We start from the raw sequence: 13743 nt of genomic DNA, 5'->3' as shown, positions 1-13743 counted from the left end.
CACATTAAAGAGTTATACACGACGGGTGTACGCCTACACCCCGTGCTCTGGTCGTGGCCATCTCGTAAGATAATGCCAAGGATATCCGGGACACGGTCATTAACCCCCCAAATGCTTAAAGTAAAACAAAATTGTTTAAACGAGCCGAACAAACTATTCCAATTGCATACCCAAATTGTTTGTCAACTTTAGTCCCTCTAAAGTATGTTCTCGCATATGCAAAATCTATGACACGTGTCAATACATTATTGGACGTAAATTTTCGAGGTGTTACACTACAACACCATCACTCACATCGACCATTGAAATCGATTCGATGGCAAACCAAAACTCAAACCAAAACCTTAGCTCGAACCAATTTCAGTACCGAAGCAACTTCAACCCAACCCAGCCCAGAACAAGAGCGACCGGGTGGCAACAATAACAATGGACCACCCACACCACCTTTTCAAAACCAAAATCCCAATAACACTCAACGAACAACCCAACACCAAAACCTTCATCGACAACAATCCTTACCCTTAAACCTTGATGACCGGAATGTCAATTCCGACCGTCGAGGCAACCGAGATCGTGGCAATCCTGCGAACGAAGACCCATTCTTCAACATAGACGACTTGAGGAACGCCATCCCTGGTGACGAACCTTATAGTGTTCCCGATTATCAATCGCCAGAGCATGTGAGTGTTCATACGGAAAATTCGGATGACGGAGGCTACTATGATGATCGAGTTAATGATGACGAAGATTGGGGGTATGTGAATCGGGGTAATGGCTACAATGCAAGAAGGTACGAAGATGAGGAATTTGGTTACCAAAACGCCAATTATGTTGGGGATGATGATTACGGGCATAGGGATGGAAGAAATGATGGTTACGAGAACAACCATCAACCACGAAACAATTATCAACGGAACCGGAATAATGGGTTTTACAACAATAACAACAATGCTAACCATAACCGGATTCCTTGTTTCGTGGGAGGTGGCAATCAAAGGGGTAATCAAGGTAGAAATCAAGGTGGGGATAGAAGGGGTGATCGAAGGGACAACCGAAGACCGGTTGATCAAGAAGTTAACGGTCTGCATCGTCGTCAACAACCTCCCACGGGGAGTGAATGACCGTTTTAGGCCGGTGGTCACCGAGAATGATTCACCAATTGTTTGTGAGATGAGGATGTTTGATTGTAAACCCCATTACATCAACATACTTCCTCATTTCAATGGAAGGTCTAACGACGAACCGTACACGCATTTAGCAGAATTATCCTCTATATGTAACACAATCGGAGGGCACAATTTTGCATTGGAGGAAGTCAAGCTTTGACTATTTCAATTTTCATTAAAGGACAAGGCAAAGCAATGGTTCCTTACACTTCCGGCAAATAGCATTCGAACATGGGGAGAAATGCAACAAGCTTTTCTGGATGAGTACTATTCGATGGCAAAGACCATTGATGCTCGTGATGAAATTAGGTCTTTTCGCCAACTATCGGGTGAACCGTTGCATGAAGCATTCACAAGATTTAAGGAGTTGATGCGAAAGTGCCCACATCATCAAATAGAGAAGTGGGAGTTAGTCAAGTGTTTTGTATGGAGTCTAGATGACAACACATGGAACCGCCTTGAATCAACGAGCAATGGGACGCTGTTGAGCAATCATGAGGATGATGATTGGGAGTTTTTGGAGCGGATGAGCAAACGGTCAAAAGAGAAGGAATCGGCCGATAGAGCTAAGAAACATCCCATTTCCCGGTCACTTCCTGATCTTGATTCTAAAGATCGAATTTCTACCTTAGAGCGGGAAATGGCTCGTATGAAGAAAAAGGTGGTGAACGCGGTACAATTTGCGGTGTGTGAGGAGTGTGGAGACATTGGCCATAGAACCGAGCAATGTCCAACGGGGAGGAGTGATTACACCGAGGAGGTAAACCAAGTGTATGGGGATCGAAAACAATATGACATGAACTCCAACACTTACCATCCGGGTCTGAGAAATCACCCTAATTTTTGGTATGGTAATTCTTCGAATCAAATGAATCTGAATTTCCAATCGGGTAATCAAGGTGGTCAAGATGGGTCATCGTATAACAATCGTCAAGGTGGTAACCAAGGGGGTTACCAAAGGAATTACAATCAAGGGGGTAACCAAGGCTATCAAAATCGTGAAGGTAATTATCAACGTGGTTACAACCAAAGTGGAAATGGGGGTGGTACATCAAACTCTCAAGGTGACGACTTATTCAATTCTAAAATGGACGCTCTCATGAATGCCATGACCACCCTTACAACCGAAGTAAGGAAAGAATTTGAAGTGAGGGATAAATCTCATAAAGCGTTGGAGAAGCAAGTGGGCCAACTCGCGGAGGAAATGGCTCAAATGAAGGGAAGCATAGGAAAGCTTCCAAGTGACACTACAGTGAACCCGGAGCATCAAGGTTCTAGCACAAGCAACGTGAGGAATGCACACATTAGTGCGGTAAGTATTCTTTCAAATGACGAGGTTTGTAGTAGTGTTGAAAGCATTCCACCACCACAATGCGTTGATGGTGTAGTGGAAGATATAAGTGATGAGCCAGAAAGTGAAAATGAACAAGAAACGACTTCACAAAGTAAAATTGAAAATATAACTAAAAATGCTTTTTGTGAAAATTGTTTAAGTCAACTTAACCCGATTAATGCATCAAAAGTTGAGAAACGGTACCCACCGAAGGACGAGAGGTGGGAAAATTTTAAACAAGCAAAAATTAATTTACCGTTACTCGATGACATTAAAAAGGTTCCGGCTCATGTGGAATGCTTAAAGGAGTTAAGCATCAAAAAACGGCACAACAAATTACCCAAACCGGTTGATTTGATATCTCATGTGACTGCCGTTTTATCGAGTGCCCTTCCTCAAAAAGCTCAAGATCCAGGAGATCCTCTTATTCCGATTCAAATTGGAACATTTAAAATCGAGAGGGCTCTCCTCGATCTTGGAGCTTGTGTGAGCATTTTACCCGGGAGTTTGTATGACCAATATGATTTTGGTCCATTGAAAAAATTTAATACTCCCGTGGTATTGGCCGATCAGACTCCCACGCATCCACGGGGGATGGTGGAGGATGTGATTGTTAAGGTGGATGATTGCTACTACCCAGTTGACTTTTTGGTAGTAGACTATGTTGGGTGTGTTGAGGACACCCAAGCGGTAATTATCTTGGGTAGACCGTTCTTGGCAACTGCTAATGCCATAATAAATTGTGCAACGGGAACGGTAAGCATGAAGTTTGGGGATCGGGAATTAAATTTAAATGTTTTTCCAAATTTCACTAACCCACTCGGTGAGGATAAGTTTCCTAAAAAGGACATGAATCCAAACAAAAAGATATGTGCTATGGTTGGCAGGGTTGGAGAAACAAAGAAGAAGACAGTCAAGAAAAAGAAGGCGAAGAAGTCACCTCTAGAAAAGAAGAAGGAAGATGAGGTGAGGAAGTTTGGACCCTTTGGCAACAAATGGTATGAATCGCCGGTGGATGATTTCGACGAATTCATAGGTGGCAAGCACGCCATCCGACCACCATAAGGTGGTAAGTCAATTGTTGTTGTATATTTTGTTTTACGATTCGTTTTAATTTTTCTCCGTAGTTTAGTTGTTGTTGTTGTATAATTTTGTTATTTCGTTTTAGTAGTTAAATGAACGTTGTGGGTGTGTTCCTTATATAACCCTCACGAGACCTACTCGTCCTCCCAAGCTATTGGGGGGTTTAAAAGGGCTTGTTGCATACGCTAAATGCAATCGTGATTCCTAAGAAAGTGAGTTAGGTTTGTTATTGTTGTAAAAAAAAAATTTCCACAAAAATCAGGGAAAATTAACGCATGATTTGGTAAACTTTCATAAAAATGGTAGAACTAAGAACCTGACAAATTTCAATGGTTGTGAGAAGCATGCTTCTACAAAAGGGTTTAGATTTGTAGGTACACCATGTTCGCGGGACAACCGTTTTTGTGAAGACAAGAAGAAGACATGAGCATCTAGCGACAAATATCAGGTGCATGCGTTTCCTATTTACCTTGATTCTTAGATTAGTAATAAGTGGATTGTAATTTGTATTTTATTTTCCGGGGTGAAAGGTTAGGGAAGTTAGCCGTGTCACATCCCTTGTGTGTTTTAAAAACTCTAGTTCTTACACATTGAGGACAATGTTTGCCTCAAGTGTGGGGGTGGGGGAGTAAAAGTTTTTCGAATTTTGACCCGTTCATTTAAACACTACACATTGAGGACAATGTTTACCTCAAGTGTGGGGATGGGGGAAAATTTTCAAAAATTTTTCAAAATGTCTTTGTTTGAAGCGATCTTAAAAGCACAAGTAACTAAGTTAACGAGGGATGTCACAACCCATTTGGTCTTTTGTCATGGTCAAGTTCGAATTAATAGCATGACGGGTATTTAGCGGGTGGTTATTTGGGAATAATCCGCCTAAGAAACTTGCAATTTATGTATATCATATTTCATACCCTTATACATGAGATTTTGAGCCACTTGTATACATTATATATACATATATTTCTTTGTTTGAGTGGACCATTAGTCATGTATTGTAGAACTTGCATCTTTTGATACGTTTGAGACCATAGACCGAATACAAGCACGAGAATGATTAAGGCATTAGGTAAACATTTTCCTTTTACACCATTTGCTTACCCTTACCCGAAATTTATCCCTTAGTCGCCAAATTTGAGCCTAAACCTTTCATTTGACAACCCACTTAGCCCACACACATAAACCTTTTTCTTTTCAAGCCCGTGTAATGAAAATTCGATTATAGGATCATGTGTTTGTATAGTTGTAATTCATATTTATTGTAAAAAAAAAGCAAAAAATTCTGAAAATATTGGGAAAAAGAATGAAATGACATTGAGAAAAACACAAAAAGAAGTGTTAGTAGTTGTTGAATAAAAGGCGAAAGTTGTTGCCTCATAGTTGATGCTTATATTTAGTTTTGTTCAGTTTAGTAAATTAAAATAAAAATCGAATTTTCATCACCTTAGCCACTTTAAATATCCTACTGCCTACCCTTAGTCTAGCCCCGTTACAACCCTTACAAAGACCTTTTGACTTGTGCTTAGTATTCGTGTTCGGTGGTGGAGAATGATTGAGTTGCAAGCCTATGCGGGTACGTGTTCTAATCGGTTTTGAGCGATTACTTTTTAAAAGTGCTAATACATCATGAAATTTAGCCAACTTGTAAACCGAGGGGAGTGAACATTGTGAGGGATATGCATGAAATGTGAGTTTCACGGGCGGGTTAATTTTGGATAACCACTTTTACATGATTAATCATTTATTGCTAAATATGTGAAAATTGTAAAAAGTTTGAACTTGGGCATGACAATTGACCTTAACCTTAGTCTCGGGAATGGGCAGTGTATTTCTCGTTCGACTCACGTGAAAGTGAAAAACAGATTTCTTGAGGGCAAGCAAAAGACATATACTCGAACCCATTTTCGTTTAACGCACTTTTAGGTGTTACATACGTTCTCTATTAAAACACAACACACAACGCAAACACTTTTATAAACGCTAACCGCCCCCGCATGCTAGACGTGATTTGTTGAATGCTTGTTAGTATGCTTACACAGTGTTATTGCCAGACCGCCTTTAGCAACGATAGTACTATAGTTTGGACTCAGCACCTGATTTGTCAGTGGTTGCTAAGGGTCACATACTTTACTTCACGTGTTCACTTCGGTGGACATGTGTTGCGCATACTCTACTCGCAGTCACGTGGTTAGGTTGTATCATTGTTGGTAGTTACATGCTTCGCTCGTTACGTGTTACATGTTGGTTATGCGTAAACGCTTTTTATACTATATCTATGCAAACTTGTGTGCTCACCTTTATTTTATGTATTGCCTTTTATTTTAACGTATGTGACAAGTTGATGGTCTGTTTGCTACAATGGATTAGGAAGTTTAGAAACCCGCAAATAAAATCTAGGTTGTCGGACTTGTTTTTGTTTAAGAGATATGAACTCCGTTATGAATTGTTTGTTGAAATATTTGTTTATTGGTATGAGACAATGAACCTTTTAAAATATTGTCATTTAATAGTTGTTATTGATTCTCTTGAGCAATCTGGTTCGCCTAGTGCCGTGCCCCGATGTTTCTGCCATCGGTTGGGATGTGATACAACCGCCACCCTTATTCACGATCCATTAAGTTTAAGTGATTACAGTTATCTATGGATCTCACACTCAAAAGACTACAATGCCACCTAATCCCATTTCAAGCTTATAAGGTTAAAAGATTTAATCTACCGTCTTATATAAAAACTTTTATGCAATTCCGATTAAATTTATGATGGATAGATGGATAATGTTGCGAGCTTTACATGTTTTTGTATACAATTAACTTAGCGGATGATGTGCACAGAAAGCAACATATAAATTACATCAATTGTGGCATAAAACTAACCTTTTTAGTACTAATGTTGGAAAAAGTATGCTTTTGTCTTCCTTTTGTATTTTCAGGATTAAATGAGCTCAAATGAACAAAAGAAGCAAAAAGACAGCTAAATCTAACATAAATGCAAGAAAAGGAACAAAAGTGGCATGCCTGACATCCCGACAGCATCTTCACAAGCAAAACAAAGAAGATAGAAGGCTGAACACGCCCCGTGCTCAGTGAGCACGGGGCCGTACCCAAGTGGCAGCAGAAAAGACAAACTCATAGAAGCTTCTGTTGCCCACCACATGGTCGTGCCCAACGGACACGGGGGCGTGGTCAACTTCCTGCAGACGCATTTATTGCAATTGCGAATTGCAATTAATGAAGAGAGAAACGCGGATCGACACGGGGTCGTGCCCAGCGGACACGGGGCCGTGCCCGAGCTTCTGTTCAGCCTATAAATAGGAGTGTTTGGAGCTCTTGCAACTCATCCATTGGCACACCACCTCTCTCACACTTCACCCACCACCCACCACCATCACAACACCATCATCCACCACCATCATCCATTGTCCATCATAGAGTGTGTGAGTCATCTCGGGATCCAAGATTGATCGTAAGAGTTCTTGACAATCAAAGGCCATGTTTGCCTAAGTCCCTTACATCACTTGGTGAAGACAAGTGTTTAGTGTAATACTTTTTATTTTTAATCTTTTGCACTTTTTAATTGGTTTTTTATTAATGACTTTAATTACTAGTTTCTTATGTTGAAGGTGATTCTTCCTTATCGTTTGTCCGTGGTGTCTTGGCATTATTTTACTGTCTATGCAAAATAAAATATTTTCACCATTCATATATCCACGGTCTATATGGAGGTATGTTGGCTACCTGGTCGGGGGTTAAGGGAACGGTTTGGTAAGAGTCTTGCCATTGTTCAGTGTATAGATCCTTCAAAAGGACCTGGGTCAAATTTAGTAAGACCTCCTTCGATACCCAAAGGTATTGGATGGCGGGGGTCCAAACTCTTTGACCCCCTCATAAGTTAAACTACTATTAAAACTTTAACCCGGCTACTTAGGACTGTATCTCTGCTGACTCAGACTACTTAGCCGAGGGTAACGTCGCCTTCAAAAGAGGGGCCTACCACATTATGCATTAATAACTTAATAAATTATCTTTCAATAATCCGACCCTTTAGGATTGTATCCTTGCTGACTCAAACTACTGGGTTGAGGGTAACGTCGCCTTTAAAAGAGGGGCCTACTACAATAACTAAGATAATCTCTTAAACAAGTGCAAAAATAATCAAAGGTTACACTACACACGAGTCGGATCCAAGTGATTCATCATGTCTATCTGTTTTATTTTTATTTTATTTTTCAGCATTTTAGTTAATTTTATTTTCTTAGTTTAAAAAAACTTTTTTTCTAACATTTTGATTGATTAGACGTTGAGGATAAACCGATACTAAAAGCTCTTGTGTCCTTGGACGACCTCGGTATCTTACCAACACTATACTACGTCCACGATGGGTGCACTTGCCCATATGTGTGTTTAGTGTTAGTAAATATCATGTTTTATAAATTTAAAACTTGGCTAAAAAGTGTAAAAAGGGCCTAAAATATATACCTAAATTATATACACACTTACGCACATCAAGTTTTTGGCGCCGCTGCCGGGGACACAAGGATTTTAAGAAAGTTAGGAATCAACGGCCCAATCATTTTTTCTATTTTTCTTTTTATTTTTTTAGGATTTTCTTAATTTTCCGTTTCTGCAGAACTCAGCACGGGCCGTGCCTGGTCGGACACAGGTCGTGCCTGGTCGGACACGGGCCGTACCCAGCAGTGTTACTGGCAGTTTTTATTTTCCGAGTTACAGAAGGCTGAGCACGGGGCCGTGTCGGTGCAACACGGGGCCGTGTCCAACTTTCCAGTAACAGGGATCCGGAAAACAATCGTTGTATCTCCGACCACGGGCCGTGTTCACTGAGCACGAGGCCGTGGTGAACTTCCTGACCACATCTGAACTTTCAACGTAGTGTATGAGCTCCAGTTCTAGTAAAGACATAAAAGAACCTCTAGAAGAACCCGAACGCTTTCTCGGAAAAAGACTTAAAGCTAAAAACTAAGAGAAAGTTCCGGGGAACCTACTTCGAATGGCGCACCAACGTACCCTCATGGATTACCTACGACCCACCATGGGTAATCTCGGCGCCGCTATCAATGCACCAAATGTCGAAGCCAACAACTTCGAACTTCGGCCGCATTTGATACAAATGCTTCAAAACTCCGCAACCTTCCATGGGCTTGCGGACGAGGATCCCCATCTACATATTACTAATTTCTTAGAAATATGTGATACCTTTCGGATCAATGGAGCATCAAATGACGCAATCCGCCTTCAAATGTTTCCATTTTCACTAAAACACCGAGCGAAAGCTTGGCTCAACGCCCTCCCAGTTGGTTCGGTAAACACCTGGGATGAACTAGCCCAAAAGTTTCTATACAAGTATTTCCCTCCTACTAAAACGGCTAAATTAATGACTGAAATTAATACATATTCACAAGAGGATGGGGAATCCTTATATGAAACTTGGGAAAGGTTCAAGGAGCTATTGCGAAAGTGTCCTCATCACGGTCTTGCGATATGGCAACAAGTATCCACTTTCTATAATGGATTGTTGCCACACACGAGACAGACACTTGACTCTAGCTCCGGGGACTTTTAGGTAATCGCCGCCCACATGAGATATACAATCAAATTGAGGAAATTGCTCAAAACAATTTTCAGTGGCACACTCCCCGAGGCAATAAATCTATTGCCCCGGGCGCCCATAAGGTTGATGAAAGCACTTCTTTACAAACCCAAATCGAGGCCCTTTCTTCAAAAATTAAAAAGTTAGAAATGGCAAAAACGGTCTCGGTTATGGCTTGTGAAGGGTGTGGTGGGCCACATGAAAATTGGAGTTGTATGAAAGAAACAGATGACCAACCAGAATCGGTAAACTACATTGATAATAGACCTAGGCTGTCAGGTCCTCCAACGGGTACCTACAACCAAGGATGGCATAACCACCCTAACCTTTGTTGGAGAGAACCCGGCAATAGTAGTAACCAACAAAACCTAAACCAACAAATAAACTTTCAACAACCAAGAAATGAGTCACAAAATTTCCCTCAACAACAAGGTGGACGAGAAAGGCTTGAATATACTATATCTCGCCTCATCTCTGACACTGAAAAGAAAAACTCGGATCGATTTCAACAATTGGAATCGAAATTTAGAAATCAACAAGCTAGTATACAAAACATTGAAAAACAAATAAATCAATTAGCTCAAAATTTCTCTGAGATACCACAAGGCGCATTACCAAGTAATACCGAAACAAACCCAAAAGCAAAAGTCCATCTCATAACATTAAGAAACCGTACCGTGGGTTCTGAAGAAGCTCCACCACCGCCAACTGAGGGAAGCACAACACCGCCCCAACAAGAGAAGGCTTCTCCTCTAATTCAAGAGCCTACCAAGGCTCCTCCGGTTCCATACCCCCGTAGGTTAATTCGTTAAAAGACCAATGAGCAATTCGCAAAATTCAAACATCTACTAAAACAATTGAATGTTAATATTCCTTTTATCGAAGTCCTAACTCAAATGCCTAAATACTCGAAATTCATGAGGGACTTCCTCACTCATAAAAGGAAAATTGAATCATTGCAATTATTTAACTTAGACGAAGAATGCTCCGCCCTCGTACTCAACAAACTTCCACAAAAGAAGATTGATCCTGGAAGCTTCACAGTTCCTTGTTCGATCTGGGAATCCCCCGTTCGTAATGCACTAGCCGACCTTGGGGCTAGCATTAACCTCATTCCTGCATCAATGTTCAAACGAATCGGCCTAGGAAAAACAAGCCTTACCAAGGTGAGTATACAACTTGCCGACAGATCCGTCAAATACCCACAAGGTATCGCTGAGAATCTATTGGTCAAAGTCGATAATTTCGTCTACCCGGCCGACTTTGTCATACTAGATATGGAAGAGAACACCGAAGTCCCCCTCATACTAGGGAGGCCATTTCTAGCCACCGCGCAAGCAGTGGTAGACATGAATGACGGAACACTTACTTTGAAGTTTGGGGATAAGGAAGTGAAGTTTGGAGTTGGGAAGAGAGTAGAGGACGATGACCCGATCAATTACATGAAGATCATTGATTTGAGTTTGGATGATGCTCTCCGACGGTGCAACATGGGATGCAAAACATCCCGCTCGGAAAATATATGACCTCCCTTTGGGTCTAGCCAAGGACCCTTATAAACGTGGCGCACCACGGAGGCATTCCGCGGAACTATCCTTAGTTTAGCTTAGATTAACTTTTAGTTTAATTTGCAGGAATAAAACACACTCGGGATGGTGAAGGATAACAAGGGAAATGAGAAACATCACCCCATACACGAAAACAGGGCCATCCGACAACAATTTCTTCATTACAATAGGTTCAGCACGGGCCGTGTCCGCCCAACACGGCCCCGTGCTGCACATTCTGTAGCAATCGCCCAGTTTAGGTAACTGGACACGGGTCGTGTTCACTGAACACGCCCCCGTGTCCAGGCTTCTGTTTCTTTTTACTAATTTTTGTCACTGGCACCTGAACACGGGGCCGTGTCCAGGATGCCAGTAACATAAAATTTTGCTTTTAACACCCTTTTACACATTCAATCAACCTAAAAACTTATTTTTGGACACATTGAGGACAATGTGTAATTTAAGTGTGGGGGGAGGGATGCTAAAACCTTGAATCTTGCAAGTCCTAATAACAAGCCTTACACAAAACTCTATTGGAACCGCTAATCACCCCAATTTTTTTTCAAAAATTTTCATTTTTTTTACTTGTCCAAGTTTAAGTTGGGAATTCAAAGTTCTAACAAGGTTATATTTTTACAAATTTACAACCAATAGCGTCATGATAAAAAGAACCAGCATAAGAAAATTATGAAACGGCAAGACAAGCTTAGTTAAAATTTGATTATATATACTTGATCGCATAAAAAACTGATTCCCACAAAAGTGAGTTTTGAGCCTTTACTGAGCATACAAATATATATCTTTACACTAAATGCTCATTTTTCGTTTCTAGTGTGAATAGCCGCTTGGTTCGTACGACTCTAGAACTTGCCACGACAATACATTCCCGGTCCTTACCAACTTAAACCCAAGTAAGTAAATGATGGAGGCATTAGGACTAACCCTTTTTCTTTCTACACCATTATTTTTCATTTTTTTTACCACCTACCCAAAATTCCCCTAGTTAACCCCTTTGAGCCTAAACCTTTTCATTTCTTAACCCAAAACAATCACCCTTTTTACCCACCTAAACCTTTTTATTTTTAACCTTTTCTTTTAGTAACAAAGCTCAGTTTTCTTATGACTTGAAAAAAATATGTATCTTGATGAAACCAAATAAACAAACAAGTCCATCAAAAATAATCGTTTGAAACAAATGGTTCATCAAAATGAAATAAAAATGTGAAAAATAAAAAGTCTTTCAAAAAAAAACCGACGTTTGTTACGCCTTTCGCCCTTCTACTAACCACTAACCCAACCACCCACCTTTAGCCCACGCCTAACCCTTCACCCAAAAAGTCCTCTTGATATTTACAAAGGTATATAGTTAAAACGGAGGAGGATTGATTGCTTGGCAAGCCTTTGGTAGGAGTAAGTTCCATGCCGCTCTCGAGTGATTCACTAAAAAAAAAAATACACCTTCGGCTGAGTGTTGAGTGATCCCCCGAGAGGTATGTGAACTTGTATATAAATGGAATTTTAAAAAAAGAGCATGTTATGCCCTAATAAGTAATTTATGTTATGAAACGTTTTTAATAAATCATGACGAATAGGATTGTAAATAAATAAAAATAAAACCTAAATAAAGAATCTTGGAAATCCCGACACTCTATGACAAGCCCAAAAACCTTTTCTTCTACCCATTCCATTTGGGTGTGTAAGCCACATAATAAAGAGTTTTGCTTGAGGATAAGCAAAGATTCAAGTGTGGGGGTATTTGATGTGCACAAAAAGCAACATATAAATTACATCAATTGTGGCATAAAACTAACCTTTTTATAGTACTAATGTTGGTAAAAGTATGCTTTTGTCTTCCTTTTGTATTTTAAGGATTAAATGAGCTCAAATGAACAAAAGAAGCAAAAAGACAGCTAAATCTAACATAAATGCAAGAAAAGGAACAAAAGTGGCATGCCCGACCTCCCGACAGCATCTTCCCAAGCAAAACAAAGAAGACAGAAAGCTAAACACGCCTCGTGCTCAGTGAGCACGGGGCCGTGCCCAAGTGGCAGCAGAAAAGACAAACTCATAGAAGCTTCTGTTGCCCACCACGGGGCCGTGCCCAGCGGACACGGGGGCCTGGTCAACTTCCTGCAGACGCATTTATTGCAATTGCGAATTGCAATTAATGAAGAGAGAGACGCGGATGGACACGGGGCCGTGCCCGAGCTTCTGTTCAGCCTATAAATAGGAGTGTTTGGAGCTCTTGCACCTCATCCCTTGGCACACCACCTCTCTCACACTTCACCCACCACCCACCACCATCACAACACCATCATCCACCACCATCATCCATTGTCCATCATAGAGTGTGTGAGTCATCTCGGCATCCAAGATTGATCGTAAGAGTTCTTGACAATTAAAGGCCATGTTTGCCTAAGTCTCTTACATCACTTGGTGAAGACAAGTGTTTAGTGTAATACTTTTTATTTTTAATCTTTTGCACTTTTTAATTGGTTTTTTATTAATGACTTTAATTACTAGTTTCTTATGTTGAAGGTGATTCTTCCTTATCGTTTCTCCTTGGTGTCTTGGCATTATTTTACTGTCTATATAAAATAAAAGATTTTCACCATTCATATCTCCACGGTCTATATGGAGGTATGTTGGCTACCTTCGGGGGTTAAGGGAACGGTTTGGTAAGAGTCTTGCCATTGTTCAGTGTATAGATCCTGCAAAGGACCTGGGTCAAATTTAGTAGGACCTCCTTCGATACCCAAATGTATTGGATGGCGGGGGTCCAAACTCTTTGACCCCCTCATAAGTTAAACTACTATTAAAACTTTAACCCGGCTACTTAGGACTGTATCCCTGCTGACTCAGACTACTTAGCCGAGGGTAACGTAGCCTTCAAAAGAGGGGCCTACCACATTATGCATTAATAACTTAATTAATTATCTTTCAATAATCCGACCCTTTCGGATTGTATCCTTGCTGACTCAAACTACTGGGTTGAGGGTAACGTCGCCTT

The 13743-nt window shown here is 40.7% G+C and overlaps 1 protein-coding gene and 1 non-coding gene across 2 annotated transcripts; one reads left to right on the top strand and one right to left on the bottom strand.

Moving 5' to 3' along the window:
• Positions 1-771: 771 nt before the first annotated feature.
• Positions 772-3564, top strand: LOC118491299. Its single transcript, XM_035988935.1, has 3 exons — positions 772-1161; positions 1348-1937; positions 2199-3564. The coding sequence occupies exons 1-3, from the start codon at positions 772-774 to the stop codon at positions 3562-3564; spliced, it is 2346 nt and encodes a 781-aa protein (XP_035844828.1).
• A 5400-nt stretch (positions 3565-8964) lies between these two features.
• On the bottom strand, positions 8965-9071 carry LOC118491771. The gene has a single exon (XR_004892216.1). It is a non-coding gene; the product is annotated as a small nucleolar RNA R71 (small nucleolar RNA).
• Between the last annotated feature and the right edge of the window lie 4672 nt (positions 9072-13743).

The sequence above is a fragment of the Helianthus annuus genome, chromosome 4, assembly GCF_002127325.2.
Source record: "Helianthus annuus cultivar XRQ/B chromosome 4, HanXRQr2.0-SUNRISE, whole genome shotgun sequence".
Classification (NCBI taxonomy): Eukaryota; Viridiplantae; Streptophyta; class Magnoliopsida; order Asterales; family Asteraceae; genus Helianthus; species Helianthus annuus.
Note: the sequence above shows the minus strand (reverse complement) of the source record. Positions and strands in the feature narration are given on the sequence as shown.